Raw genomic sequence first — 18043 nt, 5'->3', positions numbered from 1 at the left:
CCTGGACTACCTCTGCTCACCCAGTGTCCACTCAGACACTTATGCAAGGGGGCTGCTCAAGAGGAACCTCAACTCAGAGAAACTCGTTCTGTTCTCTCTTCCAGCTGAAGGAGAACTGGCCTTGAGGTCAGAAATCTTCACAGGACCGTATGCTGAACAGAAACAAAGAACGTCCATTGCCAACAGCCTTTCTCTCAGGAAAGACAAAAGGTCACTAACAGAGGGAGAGAGCGAGTGCCCTGAGGTCACCCAAAGGCCCTGCAGAAGTGAAGTACCCCTGCCCTTAAAGCTAGAACTTTCTTTCTTCTGCTACAAATTGGGAGTTTTTAAACAGGAGTTCATAGGCAGGCCTGCGGAGCCTTCAAATGTGTATATGCAAAATTCGTGACCATAGTTACAAAATGTGTGACCACCTTTACAAATGGGTATGTGAGCTAAGAAAAGGTCTTATGCCATAGAGGGTAGACATGGTCGCTAGAAAGTATGAATTTCAACACTCACTAGTCACACCAAGCAACCTGGTGGTGGTAAACAAGAATTCCAAGCACCTAGATTACTCAAAAAGAAAGCAGCCCGTGACAAAAGGAAAAGAGTTATGTGAAAAGCTCAGCATCTGTTCCCTGGTTCCTGCCAAACCGGACACCATGGTAACAGCACCGTAATCTGCTGGGCTTCCCAGAGAATCTCGAGTATCTCTCCTTGGCAAACACCTGCACCCTTTCCAGGCATGAAAGAGAGTGATTTACTCATCACGCCTCATCAGCCTAGTGTGGCGGTGATTACACAAGTGTTATGGGTGAACCAGAGCTTCCAGCATTGAACTGTGGACTGGCAAAACAAGGCAGGGATGCTAGCTACACTAGCGATTACAGAGACACAGCATTCCTTGGCCAGCCATTCTAAATTGATGCCAGGGATAAGGTTACCAGATAAAAATAGAGAACACCCATGCAATATTTGGGGCATACTTATACAAAAAAAAATTTGTTGTTTATGTGAAATGCAAATTTAACTAGGCATCGTATATTTTTATTTGCTAAATCTGGCAACACTAGCACCCAGAGAGTATCTGCTGCACACCACCCTTCCTCTCTCAATTTAAATCAAGAGGAACTTGATTTAAATCAAGACCCAGCTGGCACCCAAAAGTGCTCAGCTGAATGTACGTTGGCTATCCCAAAAAGTCAACCTGGGGGAATACTGGAATCATTTGCGGAGCTTTAAATAACACTCCAAACCTGGACACATTCCCAGAGGTTCTGATTTAAGCACTCTGAGGTGAGACCCTGGCACAGGAAATTTTTTAGTTCTCCAGAGATTATTTGAATGGAAAGCTAGGGCCGAAAATCACTGAGTTAGGACATTAGTTCTCAAACTTTAGAGTTCATCAGAATCTCCGGCAAATCTGTTTAAATGCAGATTCCAGGGTCCGTCCCTGGAAGTTCTCATTCAGTAGGCTTCAGATGAGCCTCAACATATTGCATTTTTAATAAGCACCTTATGCAGGGACGTTGAATCACACTTTGAAAGACCCTCTCAGTGTAGATCCTTGCTACTCAAAGTGTGGTCCGCAGATCTCCACTGTAAGCCTCAACTGGGAGCTCACTAGAAATGCAGAATCTCAGGTGCACCCATCTGCATTTTGCAAAGATCCTCCACGTGATCTGTTTGTCCATTAAAGTTTAAGATGGATGGACCTGCATATTTAACCCTTTCTAGGGAGCCTCAGCAGCCTGACACATTCCAAGCCCCTTCTGAGCCATCTCAGCACAAGAGTGCCATCCTAATGTAATAATCCCTGCCTTAGGACTGGAATTATTCCCAAGCACAAAAATTCCTTAGAAACTTTTTTCTATCTTCATCAAATAATAACTTATAAAAAACCACCAACTTACCAATATCAAATTGTGCATAATGAATATTTGGTGTGCTTATAAAAGAAATATATACGGTAAAAAAAAAATGATGAGTGAGGTAGGAGATTGCTAAGTACTTGCAATTATTTCAAATGGCTGCATAGAAAATAAGAGAAGGTATCATAAAGTGGGTGTAATTAGGAGTAATGGAACAAAATTAAGCCCAGGAAAATTTATGCTGGGTATTAGAATAAATTTTTTCACAGCAAGGTCAGTGGTTCCTGTGGTTGTTCTGACCCCCTTCTCCAGGCTGAGTAATTTCCAAACTAGACTAAGGGGAGCATTTGGAAATAAGAGGTTAGCAAAAAATCCTTTACTGTCCAGGCATTGATCAGGATGATTTAATACAGCATTTCCTTTCCTGGAATTAAGCATTCACTCTTGCCAAAATGCTTTCCAGTTGTTTTATTAACTAGGCTTTTCAAACACCCCCTTTGAGCTCAATAAGCATTTTATTTCCACTTTTTACATAAAGAATTTGAGTTGCAGAAGTAAAGGAACTTGCCCAAGGTCATCCTGCAAATTAACAGCTGGTGTCTGGGCAGTCCTGTTACTGCTAAGCTCTTAAATCAGGCTTCTGTGCTAATTCTGACTCCTCTGAGGTGGAGAAGGGGAAGAGAAACAAATGGACGATTATTAAAAACACTTCTGAGTATTTTTCTAAAGTTCAGGAGCTTACATGTGAACTGCTGGGAATTATGCTGGCAATATAACACACTGTGTCTTTGAGCGAATTCAGCTTTTTGAAAATCATGAAATTGAATTAGGTTTTTTTGACCATTTGTTTGAATGGTATGCTATGAATTGGTTTGAATTTGTATTTTTGCCAAAAGACTGGTTCGACTGAGAAATTCCCTCTTGCTGAAGTTGTCAGTTTCCTTTAAAGCAATGGTTCTCAAACTGAAGTGTGGGCTTGTTCAAACCAGCTCCCAGGTGATACTGATGTGGTTGGTCCCAGGACCACACTTAGAGAACCACTGCCTACAGTCTCACTATCAGATTTCCAGATATCTTCCATTTAAATAAAATGAATATCTGAAAACCATTACCCTCAGACCACAAAGTCTCCTATAAGCATGACCAATCTGCTTGGGTTTCACCCTTTAATATGCTCATTTTTAGAGAAGGGGCACCGGGGGAAAAAGTTGCTTGTAACAAATGAGTATATTGATTGCTTCTCCCAGACTATTAACTGTACTTCATTCCAACCATAAAGAGGCTCCAGGCCTCTTGTATTAAATAAAAACTGATGTAAAGGGGGAGAGAGGGAATAATGGGAAATGCTTACTACATATCATATTTGTTTAAAGGTGGTCATTTTTATTGGAGTAGAGGAGAGATGGCGATAAATAGATTCAGGGTAGATGGGGAAAGAGAGGCATCTTCCATTATGGTCTTATTCTATCACCCTCTGCCTTTCCACTGAGACTGAAGTCCACCGCATTACTCTACCCTTACTACCTCCAATCAAGGAAAATAGCAAGGAGAATTTTACTCTCTCACTGAGCCCCTTAATGCCTACAGTCCTTCCCAGTTTCCCAACGAGGTGGTCAATTTCAGTTCATTGTTTTTCCAAGGGTCACCATCTTCAAGTATATTTCAGGCTGTCTAATTCTACAGAAATATTCTCCAAGGTTTATACCCTCCTCCTCTCTCCAACCCTTTTAAAAATAAACGCTAGGTGGAAATGCCATCCTTCTAACCTGCTTCCAGCCAACGCCTATGTACAGGGAAACTATCATTTTAAAGTCTGCTCTCAGTTATGGGGAATAAATAATAAATTGCTCTATAATACAGCATTACAGCACAGAAGATGGCACACTGCCTGGCAGACGGGCAGAGCTGGAAGAGCACATGTGGAATGGATTTTACTGCACACTTACTGGGTGATCGGCATCCAGCTCAGAACCATACATGAGAACTCTGTGAGAACATTTGTCTAACTCAGAGATCTTCCGGGGAAACCAGGGCACATCCTCTAGCTCTGCTGGAAACACAGTGCAGGTTCAAAATATTAGCTCACAGATTGTATTTTCCCCTTTGCAACATTTGTCAGATTTGCAAAATCACCCGACAAGCAAAAACTGGCCTTGCCTTCTTCCTCTGTCCAAATGTTCTCTGGCGGATTCAGCGTCACAATCGTGGTTTGAAATTTCAGTGACTGAATGAGCTCATTGAATTCCGTTTTGCCACACTCACAGTCCACAAAGATTTCAACTTCCGAACTTCTTCGCCGGGATTTCCTGGACTCAATATGAACCATGTTGACATGTTTTTCCTGTGGAAATATAAGCAACATCTCTTAATCACCTTCAGGGCACAATAAAACGGATGCCATGGGCTGCTCTTGTCCAACTCGTAAGCAAAAAGGTACCAAGTGCCCACAAAAGAGGAAAAGACAACCTTCTCACCATTTGCTTGACTGAAACATGGAAATGTTTTCCAACCATTGTCTCTATTAATAAGAATACTAACTGTGTGTAGGATTTCCTGTCTCATTTTTAACAAGGGGAGGACATTAAGATATATAAAGGGCCCTATAAAATGTGTGATAATTATGAACCTTATCATTTCCCAGATCAATCCACATCCCACTGGTGGTATGCATGATTGTTTGGGAGGAAATTAGTTTATTGTCATATAATCCCCAGATTTATTTATTTATTTTTATATATTTTCCAAAAAAACCTAAAACTCAAACTACTGATTTTCTGGTAGTATAACATCTCTTTTTGAAATAAAGCTTAAAATCTTGGAAAAAATAATTAATAGTATGAATAGCAGGCAAATGAGGCAGAAACTGGGAAGGTGATATGAAAATGACTGAAGTTTGGGAACCACTGGCCAAGGCGTGGCCCCATTGTAGGGGAACAAAAAAAAAGGAAGCAAGAAAAGTGGCTAAGAAAGGATCTCTGCAGGCAAAAAAAAGAAGAATCCTTAATGGAACCACTTAGTAACTGGTCTCTTTCAGCAACCTCCAGGCTAGCTTCATCCAAGGATATGTTGCTGCAACTATCATGATGGATTTCATGGGTAAAAGCTCTTACAATAAGGTGTTCCTAGAAGGGCAGCAATTTAATACTTAAACCTCAGGTTTAAATTTTCCCAGTGATATAGTCTTCCTTTGTCCTGAGTTAACTGAAGACTAAGTTCTCCTCTCCACCCTAACCCACCCCCAAATAAGCAGATCCCTCCCCATCACTCCATGATAACACTCTGATTATCAGCACAATTCCACATACAATCCTGGATGACCTCAGAATTTTCAGCACAGCAGCAGATAGGTAGTTTCCGGTACCAGACTAAGATAAAATCTGATGGCATCCTTCTCTGTATAAAGAAACTAGTCTTTTGACCAGGACACTAAATGCTCTATTTCTGTTTTTAATAACTTTTGCAATAATGCCATATTTTCTAAATCGGCAGATAATAAAGGTAAGACTAACATTAGGTTCAAAGTTCAAGAGTCTTCTCACACACTGTGTCACTTTGGGCTCTTAATGTCCTTTGGTTGAAGCAAAGTGGATATTTTTAGACAAGGAAACTGAGGTCCAGATGGGTTAAGTGATGTAACTAAGACCCCATGACTAGCTGATGGCCGAGTGAAAACTCATGGCTGCTCACTCCTTCTCCAGGGATTTTTTCCACTGCACCCAGCTGTCTAATTGAATTGCCCTGCCTTTGGGAACTGTATGGAGACAATGCTGGATGATATAATTATGCGTAAAATATTTCCCCAGATTTCCATTACCACTCTTTATGGTGCCTGATCCTTTCTTCAAGGTCAAAAGAGAACAAGGAAATATTTGCAAAAACAGGCTGCTAATTCCCCCTCTATGGTCATCAGAGAGGCATCACAATAATGCCTCATATCTGTGCACTTTACAAAGCACTTCCACTCATATTATTTCATCACAACAACCCTGTTAGGTGGGAATTATTACTGCTATTTTACAAATGAAGCAGTTGAACCTAGGAAGCAGCTATGATTAGCCAAGCCAGGAGAACACAGGTCTGAATCCTCTGACTGCAGTTCCAACCCTCTTTCCACTGCACCAGCAGCCCAAGGCACCATGCAGAGCTAGGCTCCCTATCCTACAGCTCTAATCACAGCCCGTGCCCCCAAACAAAATGCACTGGCAAAGGAGGTGCTTGCTGAAGGGTAGGGGAGCCATCAGGTGTGCCCTGGCAAAAAGGCAACAGTTTTCCTGGCCTTTTATAACCTCCCCCTCAACGGGGCTCTTTCTTGAGGTTACAAACCACCCACCTGGGCTTAGGAAAAGGCTACTACATTTCTACAAGATAAAAAGAGAGCTAGCCCTAGCTCATATATAAGGAGAATGACTCATCTTTACAAAAGACACATTAAGTTCTTGAAACAATGGGGCTTCAGGGAATATCGAGTACCTATACTAATATATCTCATTTTATGCAATAAATGTGCTCTAGGACATGTGCACGATTCAAATATGAACAAATCAAATCAGGCTGCAGGCTCTTGATGTTTAAAGATACCCTCTTTGACCGCTTTTGTGTTTGCATTTCCAGGTGTGAGGCTCACACTTTTTAATTACCAACTTCCTCACCTGGCAACAGTGTGCAGAATTACTAATAGGCTGACGCTGAATTAATAAAACACGGTTTCCACGAATCTGCTTATTTCTTTGTTTGACAGACCAACTTGTCTTGTAAAGCCTCATGAAGCTTGGTTTCTTTGAAATTTGCAACACATTACCCAGAAATGGTTCAGTAATATTTCATAACAGATGACAAGTTTGTAACCCGGCACACAGACGGCTTTAAAGTTAGATAATGATATTTTACATTCACCTGAAAGAGTTTCAGTGCTTTGACCAATCCACCAACTTCATTTTTCAAGGAGAATACAACGGCCATCTTGCTGCTCTCGGTAGCAGTGTCACTTTTGCTGCTTCCCTTGTTGCCTTTTTTATCATCATTTTTGCCAGCGTTAGTTTTATTTAGCTTCAAGAACGTAGAAACACACACACACAAATATTAGTTAGGATTCCAGAGTTCTCTACAACTAGATTCTTTTTCAGACATTCCATTTATACGCTGGAAGCCCCAGCAATCACACAAGCTCGAGGAGAAGTTGCCAAGTCACTCATAACTTTCGTACAAGTCTAATTTACTCAGGGACACTATTTTCCAATGCTCAAAGATATCACCAGTGGTTGAAATTAAAGGGGAATCATACTTGCTTCACTTTAATAGCAACAAAAATCTGATCATCATAAAGTATAAAGTATCATGTATGAATAATTCCTGTCTTTCTTTCTAGGTTTATTTTACAGGATGAAATTTGATCTGTTAGCCTAGCTGAATCATATAGAAGCTATATTAATTACTAAACGTAACAAAATTAAGACTAAACATATAATTTTTGTTTCGATTAAATCTTAAAAACAAAATATTCGTTTTGTTCTGAAATATGTCAGGACAGGCACTAAAATTGATCACCTTACATTCTGTAATTAGATCCACACTGTCAATGTGAATCTGTCTGCAGAAGTTCGCCACAGAGTGTATTCAATTGAGGCCATCTGTGTCAGCAGATGATACCTGAAAAGTGGCTATTAAAATTCAGCCACAAGAAAAAAGTAAAGAAAAGAAAGAACTAGCTCATCATCAGGAGCCAAGAGTAGAATCTGAGAAACTGGAAAAGATTACCACTTTATTGGCCAGTCAAATACTATAATACATGACTAAGTAATGACTCTTAGTCTATTAGCTAAAGACAAAAATGGCAGATTCCAGAAACTCAGATAGCATTGCCAGAAATACACAATTAAAAAGCTGGAAACTTTTACTTAACAGACAAATCAAATTAGAGTGTACTTTTTCGTGTTCTTTATATGCAAATGAAGAACTGGGCAAACAGAACTTTCTCCCTGGCAGAGAGTAATAGAATGCAGTCATTCCAATCTATTACTTCCTCATGAAACTGAAAAATGTACATTTGATATGGAACCCAGTGAATAGTGCTTTGCTATTTTCTTCCTCTGATTTCTCTACTGGCTTTATTTTCACACAGTCTCTACTGCCTCACTCACTAGGTTTATATGTCATAGAAATAAATATTTTATAATTTATGACTTGAGGGAGAGAAGAAGTTTATATAGGCATTGGCATTTGACAGTCTGTTTAGTCATTAAAAGCTCAAATGTTGTAGTACTCTGAACATCTGCCACAGATCTTATATATTTAAGTAGCATTTTTTATATGAAAGTATTATTATACATTAACCATAACTCTGAGTTTTCCTTGTTTTCCTTCTAGCAGTTCATTGTGGCTTCAGAATTCCTCATTGTAATATCGCATTCAAATATACATGTTATTTAAATGTTAGAAAACCTATGTACGTTTTTAGACTCATTTTTGCAAATTGATTTAAACAGTTCTCCAAAACTTGCCCTGATTACTTTTCAACATTTTTAGGAGTGATAATATACCAGTACAATACAATCCTCTGGCACATATTCGGAGCTACAATACTAAAACAGATTTTTCTATGATACAGACTAAATTTCAATTGGTTGATAAACTCTGGTAGACAGTAATGAAATATCATTTAATATTTTTAATAACTAGAAATCTGAATACATTTTTCTTTCACTATCTTTTTCATTAAATCCTATGACTATTACCCCATATCAGGATCTAAAATCCTGCAAAATATTATTTTTATTCTGTTATTATTTAAACACAGAAACTGCCTTAAACATTGAAATAAGTGGTGTATTGCTTTCATTACTCCATCGGTTAAACTGAAAAATAATGGAGTAATAAGGAACACAGGAAAACTTTTGAGAGGAATCTGATCTTTCTCTTATTCCAACAACCAGCACCTACAGACAAAAACAGAAAATATTACTTTGTGTTTAAAGACCAGGTTTTGTAGATGGAAGGGGGTACAGAAGACACAATAATCTTGCAGGAACCACAGAAATCTATTTAATTTCTTCTCCCTGTTCCAACTCATAATAAATGGCCTTTCAAAATTCTGCACACTTTTTTTTGGTTTTGATATAAGACATTGGTTTATACAACCTCTCATTCATAACGTTCGGGAACTTCTTTACTTTCAACTTATAAACTTTGAGGAAAGGAAGTTTAGCACGTAGCGATCAGGACACCCACTTTACTTTATGGAGAGAGAAGGAAGAGTGGAGGCAGGTTAGACAGATGATAGAGGAAAGAATTGAGGTGTTTACAGCAGGTGTCCAAATGGCAAGGATAACTATCGCTACCCTAGAAAACACTCCTCTAGAGAGTGCCAGCTACCCAGTACTCACTGTTAAGCTGCCAAGCAGCTGATGCTCTTCGGGCACTGCTGAATCCAGAGAAAGCCCTCTCCTTGCCCAGTATTTACTAGAAAACATCATCATTGCCGGCTGCATGGATTCCGATGTAATTTTCTCTCTCTGCAGCGGGGGGGACTAGAGAGGCAGTAGCAGCGCTGGTGGAGATTGAGAGAAGAGGCGTGCGAGCAGTGGACCTCTCAGAGCGCTGCCCAGAACCCTGGTGCTGAAGAAAAAGCAATGTGAATCTTCCCCTCCCCAGGCTCCTTTATATGAGTGACTGGGGACTGATGGAAGGCTGATTAGAAAGAAACTCATTTCTGGCTGCCGATGGCCACAGTCAGATTACAGACCTGAAGCCTGGGGTTATCTGTGTTTGTGGTGCTATTTGTTTCATAGGTCGAGTAGCAGTTTGGGCATGGGTGGTGGAGAACAATATCTAACGGTGTTATTTGTAAAAGAAAACATCTATCCCCTGACATTAGCTCTCATCTCTCAAATCTGCTACTGGCAAGTTAACCTCAGCCTTTAGGTAACTATGAATTCAAAGTTTTCCAAGGAAAATAATTCAAGAAAGATCAGCAAATGCAGAATCCCTGAGCCATTGTACTTTATGTTAATAAGCTTTTTCTGATCTGATGTGTTATGACTGTGTGTGTGCACTTGTGTGTGTGATGGCGTTCATAAAATACACTGCTTTCCAATCACGTGATGCCACTATGCAATGATGTTCAGGCAACTGTATTGTAAAGGAAATGTGAGGCTGTGATTTAGCCACATATAGATATAGTTGAGACACTAACCCTAGAATCTTCCTAAGTGGGAAGGAAAAGGAAATGAAATGCCCATATAGTCATTCCTTTGATGACTTGAAACTAGAACAAGTCCAACAATTTGAAATGCACATATCAGCTGATGTACTTACTATTCAAACTTTAGTAAGCCATAAAATAACCATGGAAAATATTACCAGCCTCCTGAAGGATGGAAGACTCTTGACCAAATGGACTTGTTTGACTGTAAAACTAAACAAAACCTAGGACTGGCACTACTTGTCTACATAGAAGACAGGATGAAATTTTTTCAAAACAGGAATGGCTGAGCAAAAATTAACTGGATTTTAATTGTTTCCGGAGTCTGGAGGGGACATAATTATTACTTGATCTAATTTTTGAAATATTAAGTATTTGGCTTGAATTTCCTCTAAAAATCAGCTCTGATAACCTAATAGGAAAGTGAAGTTTAAATACTTTGGTTGGGACTTCCCTGGTGGTCCAGTGGTAAAGAATCCACCTTACAATGAAGGGGATGCGGGTGCCACAACTACTGAGCCCACGTGCTCTGGAACCCGCATACCACAACTAGAGAAGAGGCACGCCACAACTAGAGAGAAGCCCGCACACCACAACAAAGAGCTCATGCCGCAACGAAACATCCCACACACCTCAATGAAGATCCCGCGTGCCACAACTAAGAAAACCCGATGCAGCCAAAAATAAATAAAATAAATAAATAAACATTAAATAAATACACTGATTGAAGTAATAATAATAATAGTTAATATTACTGAGTGCTTAATATTTGCCAATTCCTATTCTAAACACTCTTTTAGATAAAAATGTGATTCATCATCACAACCACACTTACAATGCAGTAACTACTGTTTCCATTTTATATAAGGAGAAACTGGGGCACAAAGAATTTAGGTAACTTGCCAAAGGTTTACACAATTAAAAAGTGGCTGAGGCAGGATTTAAGTTCAGGCAGTCTGGCTCCAAAATCCACGCTCTCAACTATTACATTATACAGCCCCTTGAGTATTCCAAACAAGGTAACTCAAGAAAGTAGGTAACTTTCAAGAAAGTAGGTAACAAGGTCCCTCAAGGTAGGCTCAAGAAACCATACATGGATTACTTCAGCTAGAACAGGATTTGGGAAGCTGTGTAATTTTGGGAAGCTGTAAAGATTTGCTAAGCACTCACTCTGTTAGCCACTGAAACTGAGTCCTGGGGATGCAAAGATAAATTAGATACAGTACCTACCCTCAAGCAATCACAGACTAGCTGAAAGAAATATACGTCAAATAAATAAGTGAAATAAAATACATTGAATTCTCTGCAGAAGACATTAGAAGCACAGAGGACAGACTGCTCAATGTTATTGATATTTCTAATAAGATGAGTTTCCAGAAAGTGATATTTGTTATGTTCTGGCTTTTAAAAGGAAAAATTTTATAAATAAATTTCATAATTTATCCAAAAAAAGAAATAATATTCAGTGAGTCACCATCTACTTGTTGATTTTTATTTTGACATTCCTTTTTCTAGTCATAACTGCCACCACTCTAGTTGAAACCTTTATCAATTTTCTTCCCTCTAACAGACTGTCCTGCCTAGACTACATCTTACTAAGGCATCATTTTCATTAGGCTATAGTCCCAATACAAAAATAATAAATGCTTCCTTTGTAGATATAAATTTTTTATCCTGGCATTCAAATTTCCAAATAATCAGTCCTTCAATCTGTCTTTCAAGTTTAATATTTGTCTTCCAAAAACTTATCTTCCCTTGGTGTTCCTTTTTCTACCTCTCTGACAATTTTTTTTCTTATTTTCTTTTTTTGTGTTTTTTCTTTTTCTTTTTAATTGCTTCTTAAATTTGGTGTTCCCCAGGGTTTTATTCTTGACTCTCTTCTCAAACAATATATTGTGAGTGAAGCTATATCACATAGATTCAGTTATTTGACAATACCTGAATCTCTATAACCAGCTTAGGTCTCATCAAGTTTTAAACCCATATACTCAAATGCTTATTGGACAGCTTCACTTGGCCATTCACATGCAATATGTATAAGATCTAACTTCGAAGAGTTTTTTTTTCTTAAATTGCTATTATTTATGTGTGGTCTGGTTCAATGAATGACACAATAATTTAACCAGTCCCCCAAGTCAGAAACTTGGGAGTTATTCTGGCACCTTTTTATCTGTTCCCACATCCAAGTAGACATGTTGTCCTATGGATTTTACACCTTAACGTCTCTTTTTCTTCTCACTGCATGCTTAACGCTATTGCCTTAATCCAGGTCATAATCTCCTGGCTATATTTCAACTCCTAAGTGGTTTAGGCCTTCAGTCTTAAAGTCCTCCTCTGAGCTGCTACTCTTCTAAAATACCAGTATGGTTATGCTATTGCTTTGCACAAAGCCCTTCCCATTGATCTCTTTCCCCTACAGGATAAGGTGATAAAGTGAAAAGCCCACTGAATGCCATTCAAGGTTTATCAGGATTTGGATCCCACTTTCCTCTTCAGTCTATCTTTCACTGGCACCCTTGCCCCAAAGCCACACTCCATCATTGTTGAGCAACAACAGTTCTCTATATATTTTCTTATATTAATTCTCTCTACCTGGAATCACCTCCTTACTATCTCCCATTCCATTCAACAAATACAAACTTATTTTTAAATATTCAGCTCAGGCAACACCTCCTAGAAGCCTCTTTCAACGCCCCTAAGGTATTGGGTTGGCCGAAAGTTTCATTCGGTTTTTTTCTATACGATGGCTGTAGTAGCACTTAGGTGTCTTTAACTTCATTCAAAACAATTTTGTTAGATTGTATGTGACAGCTGTCATATCAGCATGTATTTTAAAAAAGACATCAAAATTGGTGAATTTTTGTGTAGCCATTTTAATATTAAAGATGGAAGAAGAAAAGCAACATATTCGGCATATTATGTTTTATTATTTCAAGAAAGGTAAAAACACAACCAAAATGCAAAAAAAGATTTGTGCAGTGTATGGAGAAGGTGCTGTGACTTGACTGAATGTGTCAAAAGTGCTTTGCAAAGTTTTGTGCTGGAGATTTCTCACTGGACGATGCTCCACGGTCAGGTAGACCAGCTGAAGTTGATAGTGATCAAATTGACACATTAACTGAGAACAATCAACATTATACCACGCAGGAGATAGCCTGCAAAATATCCAAATCAAGCATTGAAAATCATTTGCACCAGCTTGGGTATTTTAATCGCTTTGATGTTTGAGTTCCACATAAGTTAAGCAAAAAAAAAACCCTCCTTGACCATATTTCCGCATGTGATTCTCTACTTAAATGTAATGAGGGCTTCCCTGGTGGCGCAGCTGTTAAGAATCAACCTGCCAATGCAGGGGACACGGGTTCAAGCGCTGGTCCGGGAAGAGCCCACAGGCCGCGGAGCAACTAAGCCCGTGCACCACAGCTACTGAGCTTGCGCTCTAGAGCCCGCGAGCCACAACTACTGAGCCTGCGTCCCACAACTACTGAAGCCCACGTGCCTAGAGCCTGTGCTCCACAACAAGAGAAGCCACTGCAATGAGAAGCCCGCACACCACAACGAAGAGTAGCCCCCGCTCGCTGCAACTAGAGAAAGCCTGCACACAGCAACAAAGACCCAATGCAGCCAAAAATAAATAAAATAAATTTTAAAAGACCAAAACGAATAAATGTAATGAAAACATTCTGTTTTTAAAACAAATTGTGACAGGTGATGAAAAGTGGGTACCGTACAATAATATGGAATGGAAGAGATCGTGGGGCAAGCAAAATGAACCACCAGCAAACACACCAAAGGCCGGTCTTCATACAAAGAAGGTGATGTTGTGTATATGGTGGGATTGGGAGTCCTGTATTATGAGCTCCTTCCGGAGAACCAAACCATTAATTTCAACAAGTACTGCTCCCAGTTAGACCAACTGAAAGCAGTACTCGACGAAAAGCATCCAGAATTAGTCAACAGAAAACACATAATCTTCTGTCAGGATAACGCAAGACCGCATGTTTCTTTGATGACCAGGGAAAAACTGTTACAGCTTGGCTGGGAAGTTCTGATTCATCCGCCGTATTCACCAGACATTGCACCTTCGGATTTCCATTTATTTCGGTCTTTAGAAAATTCTCTTAATGGAAAAAATTTCAATTTCCTGGAAGACTAAATGGCATCTGGAACAGTTCTTTGCTCAAAAAGATAAAAAGTTTTGGGAAGACGGAATTATGAAGTTGCCTGAAAAATGGCAGAAGGTAGTGGAACAAAACGGTCTCCCCAGGGCATCGAGGCACATATTGGACAAACCACAGATTTGGTGTCTGTGCTATGGGATAACTTGCAGTGTTCCACAAGTCCTTTTTGATCAAAATTCTTCTCGGGGCAGTAAGGACAAGGAGAGTATAACGGTTTGGGACATTCCTTGGCTGAAGCGATGCATCCATGGCGGTGGTCTTCACACATTCCATGATGTAATTCTGGTATTTGGAACATGTAGCCACGTGCGCCCAGATCTTGGATGGGAAGAAGTTTTCAGAGCAGTCATGGCAAGAAGTCTCTGTGCTTGTGCTGTCAATCTATCGCTGGAGCTCCAGGGCTCCGAAGCCAGGTGCTAGAGTGCTGTGACACACTCCAGACTTCTTTGGTTTCAGACATTCCTGCAGGCATGCAGAGCAAAGAACGTGTCCATGTGGCACCTGAACTGTATTCTAGCCACATGGGACACTGGAAGCGGCCCAGGGGCTCGGCCTCTGCCACGGGCCCGGGCCTGGCCAGCAACACACTACCCTATCTCGGTCCTGCGGCTGCACCACCATTTTGCCGCCCGGGGTGCGCAGGGCAAAGGCAGGAGGTTGGGGGTGGGCGAAGCGGGACGGAGCGGGGCGAGGACCTATTACTTCTGAAATAGGTGAATTCCCATATAAGAAACAGACTAAATTATCAAGCTTTCATGTTGTAAATAGTATTTCCACTATTTCTGAAGAAGGAATACGTTTTGGGAAAAAAACAGGAGTTTTAGGGACAGTGAATTTGAGTTGACTGCAGTACTATCAAGTGACTTTAAACAGCATGCAATTATAAATGTGAGACTGGAATTTGGGAAATAGATTAGAGCTGGGAACAGTAATTTGAGAGTAATTCAGTGATGTTTGCTGATGCAGGACATGAACTCTCCAAATAAAATAATATATATAGAGAAAAACCCTCTCTAGAGAGATTGGAAGCCTTTTGCACTATTGAGGGAAACATAAAATGGTACAGCCACTGCGGAAAACAGTAAAGCGCCTCCTCAAAAAAGTAAAATTCCCTGGTAGCGCAGTGGTTAAGAATCCACCTGCCAATGCAGGGGACACAGGTTCGAGCCCTGGTCCAGGAAGATCCCACATGCTGCAGAGCAACTAAGCCCGTGCGCTACAACTACTGAGCCTGCACTCTAGAGCCCCGCCAGCCACAACTACTGAAGCCTGTGCTCTGCAACAAGAGAGCCCACCACAGTGAGAAGCCCTTGCAAGACAACGAAGAGTAGCCCCCCAGTTCGCCACAACTAGAGAAAGCCTGCGCACAGCAACGAAGACCCAATGCAGCCAATAAATAAATTAATCTATTAAAAAAAAAAGTAAAAGCAGAATTACCATACGATTTAGCAATCCCACTTCTGAAAGAATTGAAAGCAAGGACTCAAAGAGATATTTCTGCACCCATGTTAATAGCATTGTTATTCACAAGAGCTAAAAGGCTGAAGCAACACAAGTGTCTATCAATGAATGAAGGGATAAACAAAACATGGTATATACATACAATGGAATGTTATTCAGCCATAAAGAGGAAGGAAATTCTGACAAATGTTGTAACATGGATGCACCTTGAGGACATTATGCTAAGTGAAATAAGTCAGTCACAAAAAGACAAATACTGTATGATTCCATTTATATGAAGTATCTAGAGTAGTTGAACTCACAAGCAAAATGGAGCTTGCCAGGGGCTGGGGGGAGCGGAAAATGGGGTACAGAGTTTGTTTTGCAAGATAAAAAGTTCTGGAGGTTGGCTGCACAACAATGTGAATGTACTTAACACCACTGAACCATGCACTTAAAATTGGTTAAGAAGGTAAATTTTATGTTATGTGCATTTTACCACAATCTAAATTTTTTTTTAATAATAAATATATAAATAGAGAACCCAGGAACTAAACCACGAAAGATGCTCACAATTAAAGGTAGAATGTAAAAGAGAAGTCATCAAAGTAAAAAGATGATTAAAGGAGGTGAAACATAGAAAGGAGATAAGATAAAACTTGTGGTCAACGGTTTCAACTAGAACAGAGAAGAGGAAAAGAATGAGAACTACAGAAAGACCACTAGATTTGGTGATGAAACTGTCACTGGTGACCTTAAAGAGTGCAGTTTTAACAAGACAGAGGAAATAAAACCCAAATTACAGGAGTTAAAGGGTGTGGGTGCCGAAGTGTAGGCAATAGGTCTAGATCATTCGTATGAGATTTTAAAGGACTCTTTCTGAGTGTAGATTTCACTATTTTTGCTTCCTCCAGAAATCCTACTAAAGCAACAGTAAAAGACTTCCTTTCCTTTTTAAGGCACAGAAGAGTAGCATAAATTGGAGAAACAACAGCAACAAAAAACTGAGAGCTTAAAAGGAGATGAACAAATGATCAAAGACTCTGCAGACATGAGAAAGCTGAACCCGAAGCTATCAATGAAGAAGACTGAGAAGCAACTCAGTTAACACTGTCGAATCCCCTAAAGGATCAAATACCTCTAGAAGTGGAGGTAAATGGAGGAGACCGAAAAAGAATGGCTCAAAGACTGTTTAAGAAGCTGTGAAAAAATTTCAAGACTTAACAACAGTTAGACTAATCAAAACAGTGTGGTACTACAAGACGATCAACATACAGGTAAATGGAATAGAATTTACAGTTCGGAAATAAACTCTTACGTTTATGGTCAATTGATTTTCAAAAGTGCTAAGGCAATTCAATAGCGAAAGAATAACTTTGGATATCCCCATGAAAAACAATGAAGTCAGGCTCCTACTGAAGCAGAGCAGGACCCTACGGTCCTTGCCCCCCACATCCTCAACCTGCCTTTTGTCTGTGGAAAAACTTTAGCCAAAGTATAAGTTTAATCAGAGAAGTGAGAAAATGCAGAAACAAAGGAAAACAGTCAAAGGAGATCAAACAATAATAGTTCAGTCATTAAGCACAGTCAAGGACGTTTAGTTCCTCCTCAAGGGCTGTAGATAATATTCTGAGCCATATCCTGTGAGCTGTCTTAAAGATACTGAAACCTCCAGCAGTTGCAAGAAGTTAACTACATGATGACCAGGCTGCAGCCATGACGTAAGCTGCCACAATTCCGAGAATTGGCCTCAAGGAAATGGGAACCAACCAACCCTAGAACTGAAGATTAACTGTACTTAAAACAATCAAGATGATGCTGGTCAGACCACCAATGACCAATTTCAAGATGACTGTCTGAGCCGACTGTGCTGTTTCTGCATGGAGCCCCTCCCTCCACCTATAACAGCTCTTCCCCACTGACTGTCAGTAGGGGGGAGTTGGCCTTTGGACAGACGTCCATCCTACACCCCACCCCCACCCCCCAGTTGCCAGCATCCAAAATAAAGCAGTTTGCTTTCCACTGACCTTGCCTCTTTATTTTTATTTTTTAATTTTTTTACTGTCTTTTTTTTTTAAACACCTTTATTGGAGTATAATTGCTTCACAATGGTGTGTTAGTTCTGCTGTATAACAAAGTGAATCAGCTATACATATACATACATCCCCATATCCCCTCCCTCTTGCGTCTCCCTCCCACCCTCCCTATCCCACCCCTCTAGGTGGTCACAAAGCACAGAGCTCATCTCCCTGTGCTATGCGGCTGCTTCCCACTAGCTATTTTACATTTGGTAGTGTATATATGTCCATGCCACTCTCTCACTTCGTCCCAGCTTACCCTTCCCCCTCCCCATGTCCTCAAGTCCATTCTCT

At 40.1% G+C, this 18043-nt stretch overlaps 1 protein-coding gene and 1 pseudogene across 1 annotated transcript in view; both read right to left on the bottom strand.

Moving 5' to 3' along the window:
* The window catches only part of TPH2 (tryptophan hydroxylase 2), a 107478-nt gene that overhangs the window by 80731 nt on the left and 8704 nt on the right, over positions 1-18043 (bottom strand). The window contains exons 2-5 of the mRNA XM_029206470.1: positions 9233-9464; positions 6747-6899; positions 4011-4194; positions 3800-3900 (exon numbers count right to left, since the gene is read on the bottom strand). Coding sequence (XP_029062303.1) covers positions 3800-3900; positions 4011-4194; positions 6747-6899; positions 9233-9337 — 543 coding nt within the window. The 5' untranslated portion in view covers positions 9338-9464. The remainder of the gene's footprint in view (positions 1-3799; positions 3901-4010; positions 4195-6746; positions 6900-9232; positions 9465-18043) is intronic.
* On the bottom strand, positions 12401-14852 carry LOC114886179 (annotated as a pseudogene).

This window comes from Monodon monoceros, unplaced genomic scaffold (genome assembly GCF_005190385.1).
Source record: "Monodon monoceros isolate NGI ecotype Baffin Bay Population unplaced genomic scaffold, NGI_Narwhal_1 Super_Scaffold_6, whole genome shotgun sequence".
Taxonomy (NCBI): domain Eukaryota; kingdom Metazoa; phylum Chordata; class Mammalia; order Artiodactyla; family Monodontidae; genus Monodon; species Monodon monoceros.
Note: the sequence above shows the minus strand (reverse complement) of the source record. Positions and strands in the feature narration are given on the sequence as shown.